This window comes from Trachemys scripta, chromosome 7 (genome assembly GCF_013100865.1).
Source record: "Trachemys scripta elegans isolate TJP31775 chromosome 7, CAS_Tse_1.0, whole genome shotgun sequence".
NCBI classification, from domain to species: Eukaryota; Metazoa; Chordata; order Testudines; family Emydidae; genus Trachemys; species Trachemys scripta.
Genome location: NC_048304.1, coordinates 78,635,758 through 78,660,216, shown reverse-complemented (window position 1 = coordinate 78,660,216; position 24,459 = coordinate 78,635,758). Strand labels below are relative to the sequence as shown.

At 37.9% G+C, this 24,459-nt stretch overlaps 1 protein-coding gene across 3 annotated transcripts in view; it reads right to left on the bottom strand.

Moving 5' to 3' along the window:
• The window catches only part of ARID5B (AT-rich interaction domain 5B), a 149,521-nt gene that overhangs the window by 35,348 nt on the left and 89,714 nt on the right, over positions 1-24,459 (bottom strand). For 2 of the 3 annotated variants that reach the window (XM_034775913.1, XM_034775914.1), the window contains 2 exons: positions 8,696-8,808; positions 1,086-1,290 (listed from right to left, as the gene is read on the bottom strand). In XM_034775913.1, coding sequence (XP_034631804.1) covers positions 1,086-1,290; positions 8,696-8,808 — 318 coding nt within the window. Of the gene's footprint in view, positions 1-1,085; positions 1,291-8,695; positions 8,809-10,193; positions 10,382-24,459 lie in introns of those variants that run through there. The other variant, XM_034775915.1, reaches the window with a different exon arrangement.

Sequence of the window (24,459 nt, the reverse complement as noted above, 5' to 3'; positions counted from 1 at the left end):
CCTTGATTTAATCTGAATCAATGCATAATGCAACAAAGCTGTTCATAGTACATTAATTTTACTTCTATTTCAAGCAGCCAAAACATTGTAATCACTCAGAGTTATATAAGTTTATAATGGCTGCTAGAGGTCTGTTGCAATCAGTGCCAATTGCTATTAGGTATGTAAATTGTTATGTAAAACATACAGGTTTGACATTCTTCATCAAAATAACACATGGTTTTAATCTTTGGAGATACGTTCGAGTAAATAATATTTCAAACCATGGATTTCTCCCTTTAAAGTAATTTAAGTACCATTCAATCTATATATACATAGATATACATACGTACTGTATATATAATGTGTGTGTGTGTATATATACATATACATATACACACATTTATATTTAGACACACACACACATAGACACACACACACACACACATATCCCAGGTATAGCTTTTGTTGTAAACTCTGAAACAGCCCTACTTACTATGCAATATTTATGCAGAATTTAGTTACAACTGCATCTTCTCCACCTACAATTGCTTTACAAATTGTGTCACTAAAAACTGTACATGCCAAAGCAATTCTAAACATTATATTCTGTATTAAACAGATACAGACTATTTTTATAGTCTATGAAGTCAGTAATTTATTGCCTATAAACAAATTTTTAGGCTTAAAAATATGATCCCTTTTGTGCCTTTCTTGACCCCCTTTAAATGTCTCCCTTTAATATCTGTCTTTTCATAAAGAACATCTGGGCACAATAAATGTACGTCACATTATTAACTCAGAAGAAAGGCATTACAGATACTGCAGATTTACAAAACAGAAAACTAGAGAGTTTTCAGTATGCCTATTTCTAGTCATAATCAGTGGATTTAAACCTATAAATATCCTGCAGCAACTGCCCCAGAAGGAAGAGATGCAAATCTAGAAGTAAGAGACAGTAAAATGTCTGGACTGGAAAATGTGTAAATATAAACACAGTCACAAAACCGAAAAGGTTTTAAAATAGTCTCAGTGTATGAATGTTTTCTACAAAGAAGCCAAACAGTTCTCAAACGTCAACAAAATTTGATAAAAATTATACTTACTCTGCTTAAAACCTAAATAGGGTATTCGTTCAATGGGTGTTTTCCTTTCTTTCATGTATTTATAAAGTGCCACAAGGAAAGCCTGCTCATCAGCTCTGCACTCTTCACCCACAGCAACCTTTGATTTATCTTCACTTGAGCCTTTTTTACAGTTGCTGTTGTTACTTTTGGATTTGGGCAAAGCTGACTTAGCCTCACATTTTACCTGGAAAATGAAAAGATGTCATATCAGATCTGGGTCATTGGCTGACCTTTAATTTGCATTTAAAAGATGAACAAACTGCTCCCACACCCTTGCTTAACAAGTGTGTTCTTTAACATAAAGGCCAAACCACACAACTGAGTTGAGGGTGGTAGGAGGAAACTATTTATAGAGCTATTGCCTTGCTCTGAATCTTAGTCACAACATTTTAAAATGGCCACATATTTAAAAAACTGTTGTAATCCAACAGCAATGTTCTTTCCAGATCTGTATTTTTATTACCATCCATCACTATTCCACAGAGAGCTGCCAGCCCTCACAGACAATCAAACAACAGCAAGATGAATAACCACCGTCCTTTAGGGCTTGATGCTGTGTGCTCCTGGGAGATAGTGAGCACCCTCAACTCTCACTGATTCCAGGGGGAGGTGCGGGTCTCAGTACTGCACCGGAATGCCTAGCACCTGACAGCATCATGCTCATAAAGGCCACAACTTTTTTTGTGGCCCATCAAAATATTAGGCCAAATCCTACAGGCCTTACCTAGTCAAAAGTCCCATTCCCAGCAATGGCAGGTCTATATGATTTTGGACCTAAGTCAACAGGGCTTAAGAATGTGCTCAAAATTAAATACTTTGTTTAATCAGGGGGCCATTTAATGTGAGCCATTTTCTCCCTTTTCCCATGTATACCATCAGCAGCCTCCAGACACACACAATTCCCAAAACTGCCCATTTTGCTGCTGATACAGCCAATGATATTAGTGTGCCAATAAGGGAGTAAACAATATGAAACCATGTTAATGCTCCAGTATTGGAAACAAGAAAAACAAGAGAAGAATTAGACTAATCCTGCAGTCCTTATGCAGATATGATATTGCAGCCGATAAATTAAATTTCAATCCGCTAATAGTTTACGTCTCTAGATAATGAAGAGTACAATGAACATTAAAAACTATTTTTGGAAGTTAGCCAACCGGGGTTATTTTATAATGTGTGATCAATACTTTTCCAGTGAATACTGGTAATAAAAAATACTCTGATAGAGGGGGTGATGATGGTTATATGATTTATTTTGGAAACTAACTGTTCCTTCTACACATGTACGCATTACAAGAGACTTTCCGATGTTTCCATAACCCGGGTGGAACTCTTCCTTGTGTCTTCAGAAAGGGATAAGGGATATTATAAACAAATTATTTCATTTCAGTGCCTGGAGGGAACAGCATGGACCAGTAGCACAAACATTGGACTGAGAGTCAGGAACCCTTGGATTTTAATGATTGACTGGCACTGATTCACAATGTTGCTGTGAGTTGCCAGGGTTAAGTTATTTAATCTTACTGTGACTCAGTTTCCCCTCCTGTAAAATGGGAAATTTACACACACATCTGTGTTTTGGGAATAAGTACTTTGAAGCTGAAGCGTGTTAGGCAAGTGCCATGTAGAAATAGAAAATAAACCAGAGAAGAGTCAAATTATCAAACATTTTAGTTATGTCAAATGAAGTTATCCTACAAACACTTCTGCATTTTTCTACCATTTTAAAAAAAGCACAGGCAGGTCTCTTTTCCAAAGCATTAAAACAATGATTGAGGGCAGGATGCTTTCTTCTTCTTATGTGGGCTGAGGATGGCTGAACTGGGAGCATGAAGGAAGGAAAAAGTGGCAGTTTCCCAACATTGTCCCTGTCTTCTTGGAGAAACCTCTCTGTGCAAACTCAAGGGAATAGCCTTTTGGAGTCTTACGTCTCCACAACAAAGAATCATTGGGATTAGAAAATGGGGTTTCCCTTAGAAGATTTATTTATTTATTTATTTATTTAATCCATCCATCCATCCATCCATCCATCCATCCATCCAGGTGCTTTCCCTGTATCGCTAAATATTCTCTGGTCTGATGTTAGGAAATATTCTTCCTATGATTAAATATATTGTGTTTTACCTTTTAGTCATATTTATTGTTATTGATGAGACTTCTCTAAAGATCAAAGCCGCATTGAGAGCACAGTGAAACTAATGGAAGTCTTTTCATTAACTTCAATGGGCTTTAGATCAGGCCCTTATTTTTTTTTTTTTTTGGAATGCTAATTCCCTGTTTTTTTCCTACTCTGATTACCTGGAAAATTATTTAAAGGAACACCCTTACAAAGTTGATATTCTATTATCATTATCAATGCTATGCAGCAGGCTAAGTTACATCTTCCAGTATAATAATTTCAATAATTATTAGGGTTTTTTAATTGAGCCATAAATTTGTTGCAGGATAAAACTTGGAATAAACATTCTCAGACTGGGAGCATTTTTAATTTTCAAAACACACTTGCTAGAAAAAGTCCATCGGCCCATTTTCAATATGTTTTATTTTAAAATAGGGTGATACAAGCAAGTACACATAAAATATAAGTCAGAAGAAGCCTTATTCAGACAAAAGCAAATTAATGGTAAGGGAAGTTATTCTCTAGTAGACAAGAGGGGATAAAGAAAATAGGATGAAAAAAAGAAATTGGAAGTGGGGAATCTGTATGTAATACACAGCTTCCTCCACCTCACTACACAGAGCAGTGAGGTCAAAGTGTTTGCAGAACTCAAAGGAGCCAAAAATGCCAAGGAAGGGCACATAAACAGTCTCAGATTTGATGATCCCTTAAGAAAGGCTGCAGTGTTTCACTCTCAATGTTCCAGGCACAAACCTAGTTTCTGGAACTTCACCTCCATGAGACAGACAATATGAATTAATGATCATTGAATAATTAGGATCCACAGAGCCAAATTCTGTTCTTGATTAAACTGGTATAAATCCAGCATAACTCCACTAAAGTCACTGGAGTTACTCCATGTTTACACTGTCATAACCAAGATCAGAAACTGACCCAAAATTCTTATCCCTCTAAACCAATGGTTTTCAACCTGTGGCCCAACCTGTGGCCCTGGGGCTCCCCAGACTATGTCTAAGATTTCCAAAGGGGTCCATATAAGTTTTAGGGGTCCGCAAATGAAAAAAGGTTGAAAACCAGTATTCTAAACACAATCTTGGATCCAGTTAGTAAGTGTTTGCGAAGTGTTGGCTAATTTTTTTTTTTTAACTTCCCAGAAGGCATAAAGATATGGACAAAGACAACAAACGGGGGTGGGGGGGAACCCTACTTGGCCACATTCTCTGCAGCATTCTTCTCAGTGGACCTTACTGATTCTCTTATAAAGCCAAAGTTATACATTTCTTCTGTAAGAGTTTAACTTCTTTTCATTATAGCCACCCCGGACAGTCTCCCCATATCTCTTTCTAAAAAAACTGAGACATTTCCTTATACCACATTTATACCAGGTGAGTGAAGGTGGAATCCCCACACACATACTTTGATGTATCCCCTTCACTATATTTGAGACCAGACTTCACCTGGATCCAGTAAACTATCAGTTACTTTCCAGATCCCTGGGAAACTTATCCCAACCCAGTTGAACCAGCTAACAGTAGTTCATTTGCATGATTGATAATGGTTGGCCCTGGGAAAATCATTTAGCTTTCACGTGTGTTCAGAGAACTCTAAACTCCTTCCCTGATCATTCAATTTTATAGTGAAGACTGGGATTTTCAAAGAGACTTTCAATTGGAATTGGGTGCCCAATTCCCATAGGCCTCTTTGAAAAATCCCAACCCAAAATAAAGCTTGATTCCCCTGTGGCAAAAATGACAGTCCACTGCCAACAGGACGAGGCTGAGAATAGAGAAAGTGGGTATAAGGAATGGGGAGGTATTTCTAGGACAACTCTGGAAATGTCTATCCATGTCTTTATTATATGCTCTAGCACTAGATGTATCTCACTCATGGCAAGGAGATCTTCCAATTATTGACAATGGGGACAACGCTCATGGATAAAACCTTACACTCATTTTGTTCTGACAGAGTCCACATACACACCTCACAGTTCCCTAAAGAACCAGATTAAAGTATTTTAATTAGATAACGTTGGAGATCTAAGAATAACTCTTTAGGTCTGATAGTGTGCCAGACCACCTGTGACTTTAGGAAGAGCATATGCTGATAACATAAACGTATTTCCCAGCCCTTGCCACACAAAAGAAGTGAGAAACTGATTTCAGTATTTGCACTAGGGGATGTTGTAATGAGTACATTCATTTAGGGAACAATTTCCATGTTTAACAAATTAATCCTTCTACCTCTTGGAACTGGCAGATCAGACCATTTTAACAAATCTTATAACCCATCTTTATAGACGTTGAATGGGAACTTCTATGGCAGCACAACGCCAAGAAAACAGGCTGGTTTAGTTTCAGATGTGGTTAGGTTCACACTATACCCAAAAATTGTGGAAATCTGTTCAGTAAGGATGACATATGAAATATTAAAGCCTCAGGATTCTTGGGAAAGTTTAGGCCACTGTTCATAAAAGAGAGAGTTTGAGATATTTCTTCCCACCTGGGATGAAATCCTGGCTCCATTGAAGTTATACGGGAAAACTTCAGCGAGGGCAGGATTTTACCCCTTGTATCTTTCAATCCAAGGATACTCCTAGTTGGTGTAAGGTGGACAAAAAGGGCAGCACAAAGATCAAATGCAAGAGCAGGCACATTGCCTGGTGGAGGTGTGGGTTTCCCAGTACAGAACTCTCAAACCCTGGACTGTTGATATAGTGCTGTAATTCAGTTTTTAAAAGGCTGCCTGAACTGGAATTTATTCAGAACTGAAACCAAATCAAATGCCTTTGTGTGTCAAGTAATAGAAAAAGTCCACACTCTTGTTTGCTCATAGTTAAGATAAACAAGCTTAATGAAAACTAGAGCCGTAATGGCTTTGAAAGCTTTTTAATCACTCAGTGACAGCTAAGAACATGAAGTTTAGCAAGTGGTTATTACTATATGGTCTGAGCTGGTCTTGTACATAATCCTGACAGGATCAAAACCTCAATGTTCAAAATCCCAGCACTTTTCCCATTTACCTCACCTGTGGGGCTCCAGATACAGGAGAGCTGACAGGCCACTATCTCCCTCAGCAAAAGCCGTCTTCCATAGGAAACTGTCCGTTTGCTAATAACAGCAGTCAACAATGGGATGCCCTGCATCAGTGTAGAAAATGGTGTAACTACTAGTTTCAGGTAAGTGTAGGTGAGACAAAACCATTTCCAACACCATTACCAAAAACAATATTGTGACTGACACTGAAAGCGGTTTTGTCCCATCCACACTAGCAGTTAAACCATTTTCAACACTGGTTTAGGTGGACCCGTTGACAGCTATAGTTAGATATGGGCAAATTTCCTAGGACAGAAGGGGGGGAAATCTTCAGGGGAACCCAACTGGGATCCAAATGTGACATCTGTGTTACCCAAGCATCCGACAGTAATGGTGAGAAACTGGGATGTTTTCAACCATCTCCACAAAGAAGACACAAAGTGCTAGGCAAAGACTCAAACAGCTTAAAGTTCAATAAGCCTGTGTTTGAGTCACTCTGATTTGCTGGGCATGCATCCAGTGTTGAATAAAATATACACTCAGTCCTACAACACATATTCATGTGAAGAGTCCCAGTGAAGTCAGTGGGACTACAGGCACGTATAAGATTTTCAGCATCAGGGCCTATATCATTAACACTGTTATTTTTATAATGAAATACAATTGGACAGGATAATGACTATTACTAATGTCTGCACAGTGACAAGCACAGTGTGGCTAGATAAACAGGTAGATATTTCTTCTTATATGAAATATTCTGACGTTTGATGAGTAAAAGCGTCCACATTGATAGAATAGTGATAATCAGATAAGGTGGGTTTTAGAAAATTACCTACATTCACATTGTATACAGTATAGACCATAATTACTTGTATGGTGCTACCTTCTGTTGTGCTTAGAAAATGCAGTCCATGATGTGCTTTGCAGTACAGTGCTGAAACCCACAAAGCATGGGGAATTTAGCCAAATTGGAATATTTGCATTGCAGGCTTTGCAAATTTGTATATATCTAAAGCTACAAAGTTCTGACAAAGTCCTAGAATATTTTTAAGGGTCCTGAAAGTCAAAACATCAGGATCCAGTTCCTTTTAATTGATGTCTGGGCATAACAGGGCACACAAAGGAGAGTAATGCTGATTTAAGGACAGAGTTTCATCATTAACTTTGGATTTCTTTGCTGTCATCAATTTATGACATTATTTTAACATAACTGAAAGCTGGGGAGTAGGGTTTACCTTCCTATGGGTAACAGAGAATACAACACTTTCACTTGACCTCTTTAACCCTGTAATCTCCCCAGGACATGAAGCATGTAAAACAAAAAAGAATTTGGATGGCTCTGTAGAGGTTCACTGTATTGCCCAAAGAGAGATTCACAACAATGGAAATTCCTTTCAGATGCACATCCATAGAATTTGCTGAAATGTAAAATTCAAGGAGTTGGCATGGAAATTAAATCTACGCACAACTATTTGGTCAATATTTAGAGTATCATAGTGACAGAATTCATGCTGCAATAGGTACGAGCCTATTGGTATGTCCCTCTCTAACTTTCTGTCTTTGCATCTTACAACTTGGCCCTGACAATTTGCTCTCAAATTTAACTTGCCATAAATGTCTTGAAGGAGCCTTTAGTGCAAATTATTTTTTTTTAAGAGAAAACCAAACTCATATTTAAACCACACAAACACACAGACACCGAACAAAATACAAAGTAAATGAATCTACAGAAAATTAGTTTTAAAATAATGTTAGCAGATGGACTGAAACCCACAAAAGCCTAAGAGTTAAGCCTAAAATTACAGACTGACAATACAACCTTCACTCATGATGTGTAGCTAGGTACCGCAGCCAATACAGTTCACTATGTAAGAACACATACTATTCAAAGACCCCTGGAATGTCTAGGCACAACAGCATGTGTTAAAGATCCAGTCCAGACTTTTTGCTTTCATTCTGAATTTCCTCCTTTCCCTTCCTTTTAAATCAGAACCTTAACATTCCTCCTCTAATGTACTTTTTTTGCTTCTTGGAAATCATTCAGACTCTGTTTATCTTCAAATGTATATTTAGAATTACACTGTAATGGTTGAGAATGGCCCTACTAGTTTATTTTTAATATGAAGATACTGTCACAAACTATTTTGTGTGTCACAGAATGTGAAAACTAGCACTAGATGCCATAAAAGCTTAATTACTGCCCTTTTCCCAGTCAGCCCATAGCCTTAGATTTTGAATAATTAGGTTCTGGGTGATTATTGCTGTTAGTAACTTCTAAAGTGGAGGCAGTCTAAAGTAAAAAATACAACTTCTTGAAAAGAATCTGCCCTTATTTATATGAAAAAATTATACTCTAAATTTGAAACAGTCTATTAGACAACAAAGAGGACTGTATCTTAAAAAAAGTGTAGTTAAGAGAATACTGCTAAAAGATTTACCTTGGCAACAGCTTTGCTTTCAGAATTATTGTTGGAATCTTTAACACCATTTAATGAATCTCTTCTCTGTGGGCATGGCTTCTTTTTGCGTGGTCTGCCTTTAAGATTTGGCGCTGAAAATTAATTGAGAACAATTTGAGGATATTCTCTTATACAGGATTTTTAACAGCTGAAAGCATAATAAATCATTCCAATAAAATCAGTCACAGATATGTACACATCTATCTATAAAAAAGCTCATTATGAGGTTCTCATCCTCTATGTGTTACATCTTGATATACTGTACTATACATTTCTATATCATATCTCTCAAGGTGTATATGTTATATTTTAACATATCTAATTAATATAAAGTCAAGCATTTGGCTCCAAAGAACACTTCCAGAAAGTGCAAGAATTTCTGCATGGTATCAGAAGAACAAAATAGAACATTGATACAGAACTTTGCATTAATCAGCATGATGAATCTATTTTATCCAAAGTGTAAGTACTAAGTGGTGTTTTAAATATTTGAAAATATCGGTCCTTCAGAAAAGTTTTGAAATCTTAAAATTCCCAACAAATATAATGAGTTTTAATACAATATGTTATTCCTATCAAAGTTCTTTCATTAAGAAAAAACCCCAAACTATTTCTAGAAGTACAAAAGTATTAACATAATTGATTGATGGTTTCATAAAACATAATTGTTAGATACAATACATCTAAATTAAATTTAATGACTTCCAGTTTTATCCAATACTTAAGATGTTTTGGTAAGATAGCTGTGAAATACCATACTGAATAAAGCCTGGCCATTCTGAGCTATATTTAGAAAACTAGTATATAGGTCATACAAGAGAAAAAAATATCAAACTTCTCTTTCAATTGTTATAGCACAAGACCACTTATAACTCACATACAGAAATAAAAGGCAAAGCAGATGCTTTGTTCAATATTAAAAACGTCCTGCATATGCTTTCAAATTTAAATCAGCCTAAGTCACTAGACAACTCCAGTAACATTAAAAATGATAAACAATCATTAACTAATGACTATACTGGAGAAGATAATTTGCTTTAAACCTTTAATTTCTAGGTAACCATTGTTTTCATTACTTCAAGGGATGATTATAACAATGTCAGAAATCTAAACACCACAAACCTCTTGAGTGTCTTCTAATTGTTTCTAATCTTACATTTGTTACACAGTAAGCCAGTGATTTCAGGACATTTTACATTTTAATCAGGTTGCAAACACAATAAAGGGTGCTACTTTGATTGTATACTTTGAACAACAGTGTCATTTTTGGTCTGTTTAGGAAAAAAAAAAAAGATAGCAGTCCTAGGTTTAAAACAAGAAGTCCAAAAAACATCCTTTTTTTGTTTCAGTACTGACACACTGTAAAACATCCTCTGAAGCACATTCTGCTTATTGAAAAGTACCAGAGAAAGCAATGCTGAAATTGTCCTCCGAGGCTAACATGCAAAATCAAACAAAAAGATAAAGAAATTATTACCCATTCCAGTCGACAAACATCTGTCAGATTTATATCTGTACTCATAAATGCTACAGCATGTGACTGCACACTACATCCCTGGAAGTCTCGACTTGGTGTGGATGTCAGTCTTACACAAAATGAGCTCTAAGAGTATTTGCTCTGTGCTTACAAATCCCCTCCCCCAGCTACTCCATTACTCATATAAACACAGATGAGTGACTAGCACAGAGTGTGGGATGAACTCGCTGGACTTCAGCTTTTGCTGCCAGGCTGCCAGTTAGTGCCTTACTATCCCACCTTATTTATAACTGTAGCTTGTGTTTTCATCTTAATTGTTTTGCTGATCCTGACTTCTTGTATACTGTTGGGACGTCATATTGAGTTCTACAAATCCTAAACTACACATAGCCTTGAGCCAAGGTGTTAATATCTTGTTTAAAAGACACTGTGTAAAAAAAAATGTTTCCTCAATTTATAACAACTTGACACAAGTACTAAAATGTTAATGACCACTGTAGAATTAATGGACCAAATTAATCCCTGGCACAATTCTATTGAAGTAATTAGAATTACAGGGATGAATTTTAGCCCAATATACTTTTATTTGAACCACTTTTTATTTATTTATTTATTTATTTAGAAAGAAAGAAGCAGGACTAGTTCAAGGCTTGATGTCTTTCAAAGACATTTTTTATCCTGAGTTTTGGCGTTGTACTTTGTTTCATACTAAAAGCACTCCTAATGTTTTGTTAAAAGCTTTAAAAGCAAAAAAAAGCATTTGTTACTAAAATTCCAGGTATACTGAGCTTGCATATAAATACAGTTTGAATTGGAAGATTAAATGGCAGGAGTTAAACAAAACTGTTATAAAATCAGGGTTTTTTTTGCATTGTTTCAGTTGCTACGGAGTCACAGCAGAAAAATGGCTCTTTCTAGAATGCTCTAGAACTATCTCACATATGACATACTAGCATTTTACATCTAATTCAAATACACAAGTAACAGAAAATCTTCAATATAAATGAATACTGACAATAGCCTTTCATTCTGATGGCTTAGGAGAAGGCATTTGCCTCTAAGATCCACTCCATTAAAGAAAATATTTGAAATATTTCCATTCACACTTGAAACATATACATTAACATTTGCTCCCAAATCCATTACAGATAAAGATATTGTTCTAACACTGTTTAAATTTCAAATATATCCATTTTGTGCTCTTGAGCAGTGATAATTGACTGAAGCTGAGCGAATAATTCATAACAAAACATGTATTTGACTAATTTAGCCTCCTTTTCAGCTTATGGCATGTTCATGAGCAAACTGCTATTTCCTTGAAGATGTTTATTCATAGTTATTTCTACTGCAGTTTTTAAAAATACTCTGCAGTTTGATTATGAACAGTTTTCTGAGAGAATTGGATATTCAAGATGTGTTGGCTGATTGTGACTGATCAGATAATTCACACAATTTTTTTTCCTGATCCCTGACTGGATGAGAAATTTTGGCATGAATACTCACGTATATATGTGAATGGAAAATTTGGTTTCTGGGAATACTCGCGCACATGGTTTTGAAATTTACTTTCTGCAAATATTTATGCCAGTGAGATCTGATAACTTGAGTGGTCACAGAAAGTCAACACGAGCAAAACAAATGAAAGTGAAACTTTGAACAAATAGTTAAAGAAAACTGATGGCACTTATTTGTGACCATTCTAGTCAATGTGACCGGCCTTCTGTCCAAAAATGAATCTGGGAGGCTTGAAATACTATTAGTTTAAATAAAACCCATTTTTGCTGTAAACTTTACAACATATTCCTCTTTATCTACCTGGCTGTGTGTTATTCTCTCCTCTAGCTAAGGGAAGGGAGCAAACCCAGACACTGAAATGCCACTCGAACCCTTGGCAGAGTGCAGCGCACACGCATCAGCATGGTGTAATATATCTTAAGGGTTGAAAGGTGCTTGGAACCTCTCAGGAAGTGCACACCACAATGAACCCTGAACACACAGCCCAAATCCAAGGGCTTCAGTTTCAGCTCTGAACGTCACTGTACTAAGTTGTGAGATTTTCAAATTGGGATCTAGGCAGATTCTTTCTTAAAGCTAGGGTGACCGGATAGCAAGTGTGAAAAATCGGGACGGGGGTGGGGGGTTATAGGTGCCTATATAAGACAAAGCCCCAAATATCAGGACTGTCCCTATAAAATTGGGACATCTGGTCACCCTACTTAAAGCCCTTAGCTTCTGCAGACTTGGAATCCAATTCAAACTTCAGTTACAAATAAAATGTATTCCATCAGGTCATTCTCATCCCCATCAACAAGTTACCACACAGTTTGGAACAATGCCATACCACTGGAGATCTCTGCTACACAGGGTCAGGCATTAGGATAATAGCTGGGCTGAAGTTCAGGATGCATGTGCCTTGACAGTGCTGTGTGGTAAAACTTGCATAGCACCTGCTCACAGTATGAAAGGTTCAAACCTGCTTGTCTGGGCCTTGATTCAGCAAGGTACTTAAAGGCATATGCTTCTTTTATGCATGTGAGTACCCCCACTGAAGTCAATGAAATTACTCATGTGCTTAAAAGTGGACCCTGGTCTTCAAGATTAAAGTTTATTTCAAGTTTAGTAGTTCATCAAGAGGATTAAATTCACTTACAAAACGTGTATCTATAAAAAGAAGTTACCTTCACAGTTACAATTGTGACTCAGACAAGAATCTAAAACAGAGCAGGGAAAGACTGCACTGGAGAATGCTACTTCAACTGCCAAGGTCTGCCAGACATTTCAGGTATGTCCAGGTAAAACACACCCACCTGTGCTGCAAAATGTAGCAGGCATGAGCTAACATTCCATAGATTTCACTGGTATGCTAATGGGCAATGGCCACACAGATGAAGTAAAGTACCCATGGCAAAAGTCTTAACACCTTAGATCTATTACTTTCACATGCATTTAATAATTTTGCTGGCCACTTTTGCTAAATTAACAGAGAGAAAGGGGGCCTAATTCATCACTCTGTTATGCCATTTTGCAGCAGTGTGATTTCATAAACTGAGTGGAGAACCAGACCATTGTTTCTTAAAATCTGATTTTCTCCCTCACAACCCATCTGCTCTTCCTACTTGGTCATGCAATGAAGTCATAACACTGGCCAGAAGTCTGATACCATGGACACAGGATTATGACTACACTACAGAATCAAGCAAGAGGTGCAGATGAAGAAAGGTCTAATTCAAACACAAATATTTGTAATAGTAAAACAATAAAAGGGAAGTATAACAAATTACTGATAAAGTAAATGGTATATGTATAGTATGAATGATCTTGTTTTTCAGTTCACTACTTCCTGGTAGTAAAGTCCTGTATTCCTGATTAGATGAAAAAGCATGAAATGGAAATAGCATGAATGTCAACAGTTACACAAGCCATAATGACAACCATCCCTTGACAACTCTCCCCATACAGGAAAATAGCTTATTGCCACTTTAGCTGTAAATTCTCAGGAGAAATTATTTATAGGGATTTGCTCAGAGATGGGAACACTTTTTTACTGTGTGTGAGGCGGGATGAGATTTGGCAGCACAGTAAAAATCATACACACAGATTGCGAGAGAGTATTTCACACAGTTTTGATATCAGAGGTCAGTGCCTATGGGAAGATCATGGATACTTAACTCACGTGATCAAAAATTTTGCCACATGGCAGGAAACAAAAAGACAGCAAGTCATTCATTGACTCTGGGGTGGGGAAGCAGAGAATGTGGACTACTTATCTCCTTGCCATTGAGTGGAGAGGGAATGCACTCCAGGGGACATTCATCTCCACTTATCGCTTTCTCCTTCCTTTGGAGTTAATGTTAGGACGGGAGATAGCTTTCATTCCCACCAGAGTCTCTACTGGGGTCCTGCCAGTAGAGGCTCCTGACGAGAAGCTCTCTATAGTCACATCCCCCATCTTCCGGAGCCATACCCATCCACTTTTTGTGCTGCACTGGCAAACTCCTTCCATAATGACAATCAAACAAAAGAAACATTGCACAATTCAGCTCTTGGTAAGTTTATCAGTGCAAAAGGAAACGTTATGTTCATAAATTTCTGACACTTTTTTCCTCTGTCCAAAATGCACACAAAACCATGTTTTAAAAAGAAAATTAGGAGTTAGTCCTTATCACGACCAACTATCTCTTGGTATCTTGAAAATAAGATTTAAACATTCTGTCCTTCTAGCTAGCCCACCTTCTTCCAGACTTTGGCTGAACATTATATAGCTTTAGAAAATAAATCACAACAAATGCCACAAGAGTTTTTATTACATAGACAGACTACAATTGCCCCATATTATATGTGGCACAACAAAAGAGGGCCAAATTATCTGATTGTGTAAACTGGCATAGCTTCATTGACTTCACCTAAAAATTTGGCCCAGTGTCTGTTAGGCCCAAAGCTGACTTTTAATAGAACTGCCACAGACTGTCATGATACACATCAAAGCTCCAAAGTTCCTGTTACCGTGAGTGAAATATATGTGGCCCTGTGCTCTGCCTCCTTCCACATCCTTATGAGGGTGCAGTGCATAGGGGAGCAAAATGGTAGAAAAAAATATATGTTGGAGCCTCCACATGGAGGACAGTGCTACAGGCTGCTCCCTCCACATGGTTACCTCTCTCCCTCCCACTATTCAGAAAAAGGAGACCTGGTAAGGGTGTAAGAGAAGCCACACTTAGTAGCATGTTCTCAGGAGAACTATAGGAAAAGGGGGGCATCAAGTTAAGGCTGATCAAAGCAGCATGATCTTTCCGGTGTGCCCTGGGACCTTTACTCCCCCCTGCCCAGAAGGCCACAGATTGGGCCAACACCCGATAACACACTTCCTGGCCCTGCTGTACTGTAATAGCTGATGGGAACTGTGGCGGGAAAGTCCCTTTGCATGTCTGGCCAGGAAACTGCAGGATCAGAGGCGGAGCCACAGATCCCCTACCTCCATTGGCCCAACCCACTGTAATACTGCAAGTTCATCAGACTAAAAGAAGAAAGCATCAGGTTCATACCTCACAGAGCCATGGGCTTCATTGTGTTAATTTGTTCCTCTCCATGCATGTTTGCACATAAGGGAAAGTACCAGCCATGGATTTTAAGAATTATTAAATAGCATATTTGAACTTTGGAACTATTATAATGTATTCAGTAAATGCTATGCACCAAAGGACTGTTTCTCTCTGTATACTAAGGCAACAGAGCTATGATACGATTATGTACTACATTTATGTACTGTTAAAAGTCTGAGCCTTATACAAACCAGACTAGTACACACCTAAGCTCTCAATCTTTCATTTCATTTTCATTTCCCCAAGATACTGGAGGGATCTCATGGCACCGTGTGGGTACAGCCGCGCTGGAGTGTAGGTACAGACAAAGGGATGGCCGCATGCCATGTTGGCCTGACTGGGTTTTGTAGGATAGTGTTACAGTTTAAAATATTTTTGGACACTGATTATAATCACAAGTCCAACTAGTTGAATCCTCGTGATAATACTGTTCTCTGGATTCATGTATTTTGACTGACATAAAAGACGTGTTGTTATAGGGAGGGTGAGAAAAAGCGGCTTTTGCTCAGTTGAGATCCAGCAACACTGGCATTGTGTCAAAATTGGTGCTGCAGCCAAGAGTCTTTAATGAGAGTGGAATGTATTACCTCATTTGTCATACCTGGATCACTTACGCATGCTAAGTCCAAAATAACCTTGGACTTTGCTGGCTGCTCAACAAACCATGTAAGTAAACAGTCCTGTAGTAATGCCTAAAACATGTACCCTTTCTTGATCACTCTACATTACTTATTCTAGCGAATGTCTAAGCAATTGTAATGCCCATGATCAAAGTCCCAGACTTTTTCAGGGCTCTCTGATCTGCATAACTATTTCCTGATATGACTTCTCATCCTGGCCTCTAGGTCTTAACTGTTTCTCAGAAACACTTAAAAAGAACAAAAAAGCCTATCACCATTTCCTTAAAAGAGGAGTGTGCTGGGGTAGCTGTTCTGCATTTCTGCTTCTAACTTGTAGTGCCATACTGCTTCCTGCGGCTTGCGGAATTTATTTCCTTGTTATTGTTTTGTGGAAGGATTGGGATGGAGCAGAGGCAACGGTACTTTTGCCTACAGCAAAGATGATTAGCCATACCAATATAGAAACCAAGTGGCTTTGTAATAATATTGAGGGCCACAGTCAAATAAGGGGAGGAGGAAGATTTGGACATCAAGCATGGGACTGAAGGGGTGATTTAAAACTGAACCTTGCAAAGTTCTCAGATGCACTCAAGCCTTGAATCCCAGAAACCCCCAGGGCTGATCAAGCATACCTGAAGGGGGCAGACAGTCACACACAGATTAGCCTGGCAAAACCTAGCTCTTCGCTGAAGAATATTATTACATGTTGCACCTTTTAAAACATAATTACTAGAAAGCCAACCATCTTACTAAAGAAGGATCCCTACCATTCACCCCTCATACAAGGGAGCTTCTAGCATCCTACAGTATCTGGAAGATAAGAATGAACATATCGCTGTATTTAGGTGAAGTCTCAAAAGCTAGCCTAGGATTAGATTATCTCCGATGCTATTTTGGACTCATAGCTGCCTCCTTGACTTCCTCCTCTTCTTGGCCTTCTCTTTTTATATCTCTCACCTCATCCCCAGTCCCTGTTCCACATCCCAAGTTACAGGTTTTGCATTTAATTTTTGAAAAGTCCATGTATTAGCTCCTGCCTCCTGGAAGCAGCACCCACTGCACACAGATTGATAAAAGCATAGCTTCTGATGAGCTGAGCCCATGTCAGGAGGAGAGGGCAAGCAGTCAGCACACAGCATGGCGTTGTGCAGATGGGGGTGAAATGAAAGTGGACCACAACACAAGGCAAAGGCTCAAATGTCAGGCTCAGGTGGAAAATCAGACCCTAGTTTAGAAAAATCTCAATCATTTTAATTTGGGGAAACTTTTCTATAAACCAAGATACAGGGCCTCATCCTGCCCCCCACCCCACCCGCCATGGAAATCAATGGCAAACTCCTACTGATTTCAGTGGGAGCCAGACTAGGCTCCTACCTTTTTCAATATAGAGATTAATATTAACCCTTCTAACACAACCTTCAGAACAATATTTCCCTTTATAACAGGATAACTGCTATTGCTATAAACACTAGTCCATATTTATATATCTGTACACACACACACACACACACACACACACACACACACACACACACACAGACTCAAGATAGACATATTCTGAGTCTCCAAAAGTTTTTAATACTAAAGTATTATTTTCATGTTTTTCTAATCCAAGGACTTGCTCATTCTTTTCTGTAATTTATATACACTGTGGACTTATAATGGAACATGTCAGAATAAATCTAAAAACTATTGTGGACTCGATATCCTTGAGAGAGGCACTAAACATCTGAACAATTTTCTAACTCATAAGTATACAGAGTGTACTTGTGTAACCATTTCTAAAGGTTTTGTTTTGGAAATGAGATATTCTATTCTCAATGTGGAGAAAATCAATTTGCTGCCTCTCTAAAGAAAACATTCCTCATTTGGAAATAAGTGGAACAGACACTTTTTAGTGGGGATTAATATGGAGACATTTGACTTGTTGCAGATTGAATTTGGGTTTCCCTTTCCCCCTCCCCAGACTACGACTTAAAAAAAAGCAAAGACCACCATTGTGTGGATGACTATTTTAATTATTTTGTTAAAAACAGAAACACTGGATGTATTGCACATATCATACTAGATAATTAAGGGCCTGATTTTGCAGAAGACTGAATGTTTTCAAATTCCACTGAACACAATACAAATTGAAGGCACTGAACCGTGCAGGATCAGGCGCTTGGACTAATTTTCTTCTCTGCTATATGGCTAGAGTTCAAAACTTTTGCTATAAAGGCTTCTTGCTTACTTTTCGCTATGTTAGCATTTAAGAAAAGGGTGAGTTTTTGGAATATTCACAACAAGAAGATGGACATTAAAGGTTAAGGCCCTGATTCAACAAAGCACTGAAGCACACACCTAACTAGCATATAGGTAGTTCTATTGGACTTCACTTGGACTAGTCACCATGCTTAAAGTTAAGCACATGTTTAACAGCCTTGCTGAATTGAATCCTACATCCAGTCCAATAGGATTACATTTGTGAGGAAGGGGAGCAGGATTTAGCCCACAAAGAAGAAGCTATCAGACTTAATTATAAAGTAGGGCATGTCTGGACTGTGGTAGAGTATCTGACCCTTGTTCATTAAAGTTTTTCTTTCCCCCAATGTGAAACTGACTTTTAGCCTCCACACCCACAAACTTCAATGGACACTTCTGTATGTTGCCTCCAATTACAGTGGACTCTGAACTCGGTATCAGACAAAACTGTATGCAGATCACAGCACTTGCAAAAGAAAATCTGACTCTTTAGAATATTCTGTGTTAAAAACCAGGGCAAAAGGGTGAACAGGAACAACTGATTATGTAATAGCCAAGACAAAGGGACTGCAAACACAGCAGCGACAAGTGACAGTGCACTGCAAACCCATGTAAATCAACTAATCTCATCCAAACTAGGCAAAACACACCATGTACCAATAGCAACTAACTTCTCATTAGGAACCTTTACAAAATAAAAGACAAACAAGAACATACAGCACATGTTAAGGAGGTTTTCCTGGCAGCATTTCCTTCTATTCCTGACAAAAACTAGCATTCATTAAACTGCTCTCTAGCAGAGTCAGCACTACTCAATGAAGACATGACCTACTTACCTTGATAATAAGATAGCTACATACCCAATCATTCCCACACAGATAGAAAGATTAGACAGATTGGATGAGCTGACAGACAGGTAAGAAATGGGCATTGTATAAGAACCTAAATAGATACATAGAGATTCACACAAGAGGAGTAAAAAGGAATGTTTCTAGGAACCTTGGTTTTGGGATTGATAGTGAGAGCTATGAAGCCATGAACACCTTACTGCTCGCATGTGGAAATGACAAATAAGTTATTTAAGACAATTATTTCATTACCCATTTGTATCACATCACTGTGGCAAGTAAAACTGCTTTACTTTAAACATAAGAATGCTATGGGTTCAGTTTCTCCCTTTCCTTTTCTCAGCACCCTACCACTGCACTGGGATGTCATTATAATTTGCTAGAGATACTCACATTGGATGAGGACGCAAGCAGCGAGATTAGCAGGAACTATGGTGTGTACTCCATTCTTGAGATCTATATGTAACTTCCATTAGAATGAATAGGGTGAAAGGAAATCAGGTGGAAAATGCACCCAGACAGCAAAGGTGGGATTTTCCAAAGCGCTCAGCCTTGGCCTAACCCTGCCCCTACTGAAGTCATTGGGTTACTGGTGAACATTATACTCTAGGTGCACAGTATCACCACTGTGCAACATTGTGATCAACTGAAAAATTATTATTGGGGCCACAATGATCACAATTTTTCTCTAGCTGCTTTACGAGCCGAGTTCTAAACAACGTGTCATTTATGTGAGTTCATGCTGGTGGCACCAACATTCTGCCTTCTTTTCAGCAATTTTCCAGATCCACATTTCTTTCCAGTAATCTTTCTATATCTAGATATGTATATGACCCTCTTACGATAGCAGTGGTTCTCAACCAGGGGTATACGTAACCCTGGGGGTACATCAACTCATCTAGATATTTGCCTAGCTTTACAACAGGCTGCATAAAAGCACTAGCTAAGTCAGTACAAACTAAAATTTCATACAGACAATGACTTGTTTATACTGCTCTATATACTATATGCTGAAATATAAGTACAGTATTTATATCCCAACTGATTTATTTTATAATTATATGGTAAAATTAGAAAGTAAGCAATTTTTCCATAATAGTGTGCTGTGACCCTTTTGTATTTTTATGTCTGATTTTGTAAACAAGTAGTTTTTAAGTGAGGTGAAACTTGGGGTATACAAGACGAATCAGACTCCTGAAAGGGGTACAGGAATCTGGAAAGGTTGAGAACCACTGTCCGATAGTATCCCTATACCTAACAAGTATTCTGAGTTAGAAATAACAATCCCTCACCCTCTCTTTGTATCGTCCCATCCAGTAGGAGATGGATCTTCATTGGTTTATAGGAGTTTTGTTTGTCTGTATGTGGGTAAGTGAATGAGTGAGTCTGCGCATTGCGTGTGCTCATAGTTGATATATTTATTTTATATACGTCAAAGAAATTAGTTTTGTATTTTCAGTTTAGAAAGCAGAGAGGACCACAGTCATTCTTATCTCTTGCAGGAATGATTTCAATAGTCCAGGTCCAGCTCCTGTTACAGTTTGTGTCCCATTCTCATAAGCCTCCCTTGGCAGTTTTATTGAGCCCCTGTAGCATAGCTGTCATGAGAGGCCATGGTCACAGAATGAGAAATTATCTTTCAGGTAGCTAGAGCTTTGAATAGCATAACAGAGACCTTGAATTGGGTCTGCGTTCCTGAGGATTCAGAGTTGGAGCAGGGCAGAGCACTGGGGTGATGTGTCCACAGTGACCTGAGTTACTCAGCAAATAGGAAACGGTATTTTTCACCAGCTGGAGCTTTTTTCAGCGAGTGCAAGAATGGAAATAGTAACCCTAGTCCTCACCATAGCACCTGAGAGGTTTGTGGTTTTAAATATAACAGCCCTGATGGTAATCTCATTTACACTAGTGCAAACACACTGAGTTCAGCTTAATTATTGCCAATTTACACAGGTGTAAATCAGATCAGAATCAGACCCATCTTAAGCACGTAAACAAAACCCTAGACACAGTGAAATATTATTCTTTACATGTTAGTAACAGAGCAAGTTTTAACATTAACTGTGAAGATGGTTGCGTAATGTTCTTTTGCAGTCAGTGTTGGTTCTTAGGGAATTATCTGGGTGGATTAAACAGAAAGACTATTAAACAGTTTACACATTTCCATGTGTTTCTGATGTTTAACTATAGCCTGTGTTTGTCTCCATCTACAGAACTGTTTTATACCACATGGTATGCATATTTCAGCATCCAGCATTATTAACTCACGACCAACTGTCAGTTGATCATTATCTAACACATGGGGTCTCCAAAAAATCCTTATTTGGGCAAAATCAGCCTTCTCAACCACTCTGTCTATATTTTCCCTCAGAAGAACTTTATTTGGATTATTATTTGCTGTCAATGGAAACTCAGAGGTTACATATGTAGAAATTTGCAGACAGGGAAATAAATCCTCACTGAGTTTAAACACTTAGTTGATATTAAAACCATCTCCAGCTTTGTTAGTTTAAAGAAAACTCTCAGTTGCCCTCTAGTGTTACATGAATGTCATGCAGAATAGCAGCAAGAGAGGGGGAAATATACACAAATGGTACAATCATGTTAAAAATATGCAGGGATGAACATTTTCAAGAATATTTCAAGATCACAGAATTTATCCTAATTTAATATGACATGATTTTCTGTACTGATAATATTTCTTATAAAGAATGAGGGGGAAGTTCTAACTTTGTGGAAATTACAATTTTTTCTTTGAAACACAATGCTTGGATTATATTTACCACTATAATTGCAGTGTATGGCACAGTGATTTTATGAGTTAGAACCTCTGAAAAGAAATCACAATACCTACTGCATTCTATATACCATAGTTCATTCATAACTAAAAATAGACTGGTGTATAACCTGATTCAGCTATTATATGAACCTAGGGAACACGTGAGTCTGTAGAATTCCCTAGCACAGAAGAGAAGTTGAGTTTGCAAAAGAATCAGTTTGTTTCTGAAAATGGACAACATATGTAAAGATTTAATATACAAAACCAGGTGTATATATAGTATATATCTTCATATGTACCCATTTTCATCCTATACAAAGCAAAAATACCATATACAGCCTGAAACTATAAATTTAATAATAGATTACCAAATTAAGTCTGCACAATCACTTCATTAAAAAAAACCATTTCAATGTAAAATACAGCTGTAGGGGTTTGGACAATTTCCTGCATAACAGGCCCATCCCTGAAATGTAAATAACACCGGTATTAAAACAAACCAATAAGGGTACATCAGGAAAAAAAGAGTACATGAAAACATAAATGCACTTTCCAGCCTATCCTGCCAAATCTTTATTTAATTTGAGTGTTGCTTTGATAAATCACTATTGCTTCAGTCAGGTTTTTTTTTTTTAAATGTCCTGTTATTCTTAACACAACTCCAGGGCTGATTAAATCTTAACATTTGAAATATAACAAGCCAACAGAGTTTTGCAATTAGAATTATTCACTTATTTCCTGTGTATCATCAGCATTCCTGAAAGAATGTTGCTATAACATTAAACAACAGTGTGATCTTTAGAAATACATGATTTGCTTGTTCTGTTTTTTTCCAATACAATTGTGCAACTTTAAAATCCTCTTCTTTCCCAATTCCTTTCTCTCAAGCGTATGCCCTTGATAGTGACTTATAATGTTTATAAAAAACAAGTTTGAGGAATTTTTTTTTAAAAACTTAAAATCCACTACAATATTACTCAATGGTTACAGATTAAAAAAAGATAAATATAGCTCTATTTGGGAATGGAAATCCATAAAAAGTTAATTATAAGGATTTCTCTTTTCAGTTTGACAAGACAGAAATGCCACAAGAAGTACATATGGCAATTCAAAAAATATAATCAGGGAAAAGGCAAAATGAACATTTGAATGACGAATAGTTTAGATTTGCATAATCTGATATTTATGTAGCACATTCTTTCCAAATGGATTGCAGTGTTCTTCAATTTTTAATCGCTCTCAGCATACAGATTATAGGTATAGGAATCACTTTTTCCATCAATAAAGTGCAGCCACCTCTGGGGTAAAATGGGGAATTTGTTTAACAGCACACAGCAACACTACACAACCACGTTAGGACAGGCAAAATTACATGCCTGAAACTAGAGTGGGAATTCAGGTATGTATCCAGGCCCTGATCATAAATGAATTCTGTATGGGTCACGGGTGGAGCTCTGCACACTTTGCAGAGTCTCAGTGGAATTGACTAAAGGATCCAGGTTCCTCAGGGTAAAGCTGGTCTCTTACCATGTATTTACAAACTGGTGGATAGTTCCTAGGGGCCTCAATTTCCACCAAGGCCCCTAAGTATTACTGCAATAATACGTATATAATTACCTTATTCTAAATTCCAATTTGGCCAGACACAAGGGTTAATACCCCACGCCTTGTGAAAGATGCCATGGGATTTTTAATGACCACAATGGGTAAGAACCTCATGTTAACATATCATCTGGAAGGACCTCAGCACAGTGTTTTAACACCATCCTGGGGCAATGATTCTGTTCTGACAGAAGGAATCACAGTACCCGCAAATTAACCAACTATGTATCTGGGTTTTCCCACAAAGTCTCCCATCCAAGTGCTTATATAGCCTGATGCTGCTTAGCTTAGGAGACACGACAAAAGTCACAGCTTAGAGAGAATAAACACCAGCAGTGTCTATGTAGCTACTTTTCACTAGCTTCAAACAGCTCGAGCCAATCCATAAGAAATGAGCACCAGACTTCCATGTATCGTATTAAGAAGATATGGACTGCTGCTGAGATGAATATCAAGATTCATCAACTCAAGAGGTAAATATTGACTGAGGCAAGCAAAGGTCAATACTGGTCAATATTTACTCAAGACACATTAAATCTAGACAATGTTACATACATTCTGAATGGCTATCAGAAATCTCTGCAAGTCTTCGTTATGGCTAAGGATTTCAAAAGTGTAACCACGTTTCCTTTTAAATCAACATTCTAAATGAAGAAGAAGTTAGAGACAGGAGCGTCACCGGCGGAAGGTCCCGCCGCGGAAATACCGCTGCAGTCGCTGCCCTTCAAATAGCAGTGCCCTAGGCGACCGCCTAGGTCGCCTAATGGGTTGCGCTGGCCCTGGTTAGAGAGAGACTATTATTCATCTAGTGCAAAGTGAATTATAGCTTTCACTGACCACAGCTGTAGCCAGAGCAGAGGCACATACAGTATTTACATATGCTATCTGTCTGGTTTGCATTCCAAATGTCAGTATTACTGACCTCTGAGGATATGAACAATAAAAATTTACTGATTCATCACACAACATTATTTCAGACAACTAGGATTTTCTTCTTGGGTAGGAATGTACCCTGCTCCCCTCCCAAATATACATAAATTCAGGCTGAAACTTTATCTCAGGGTTCTGCTTCCC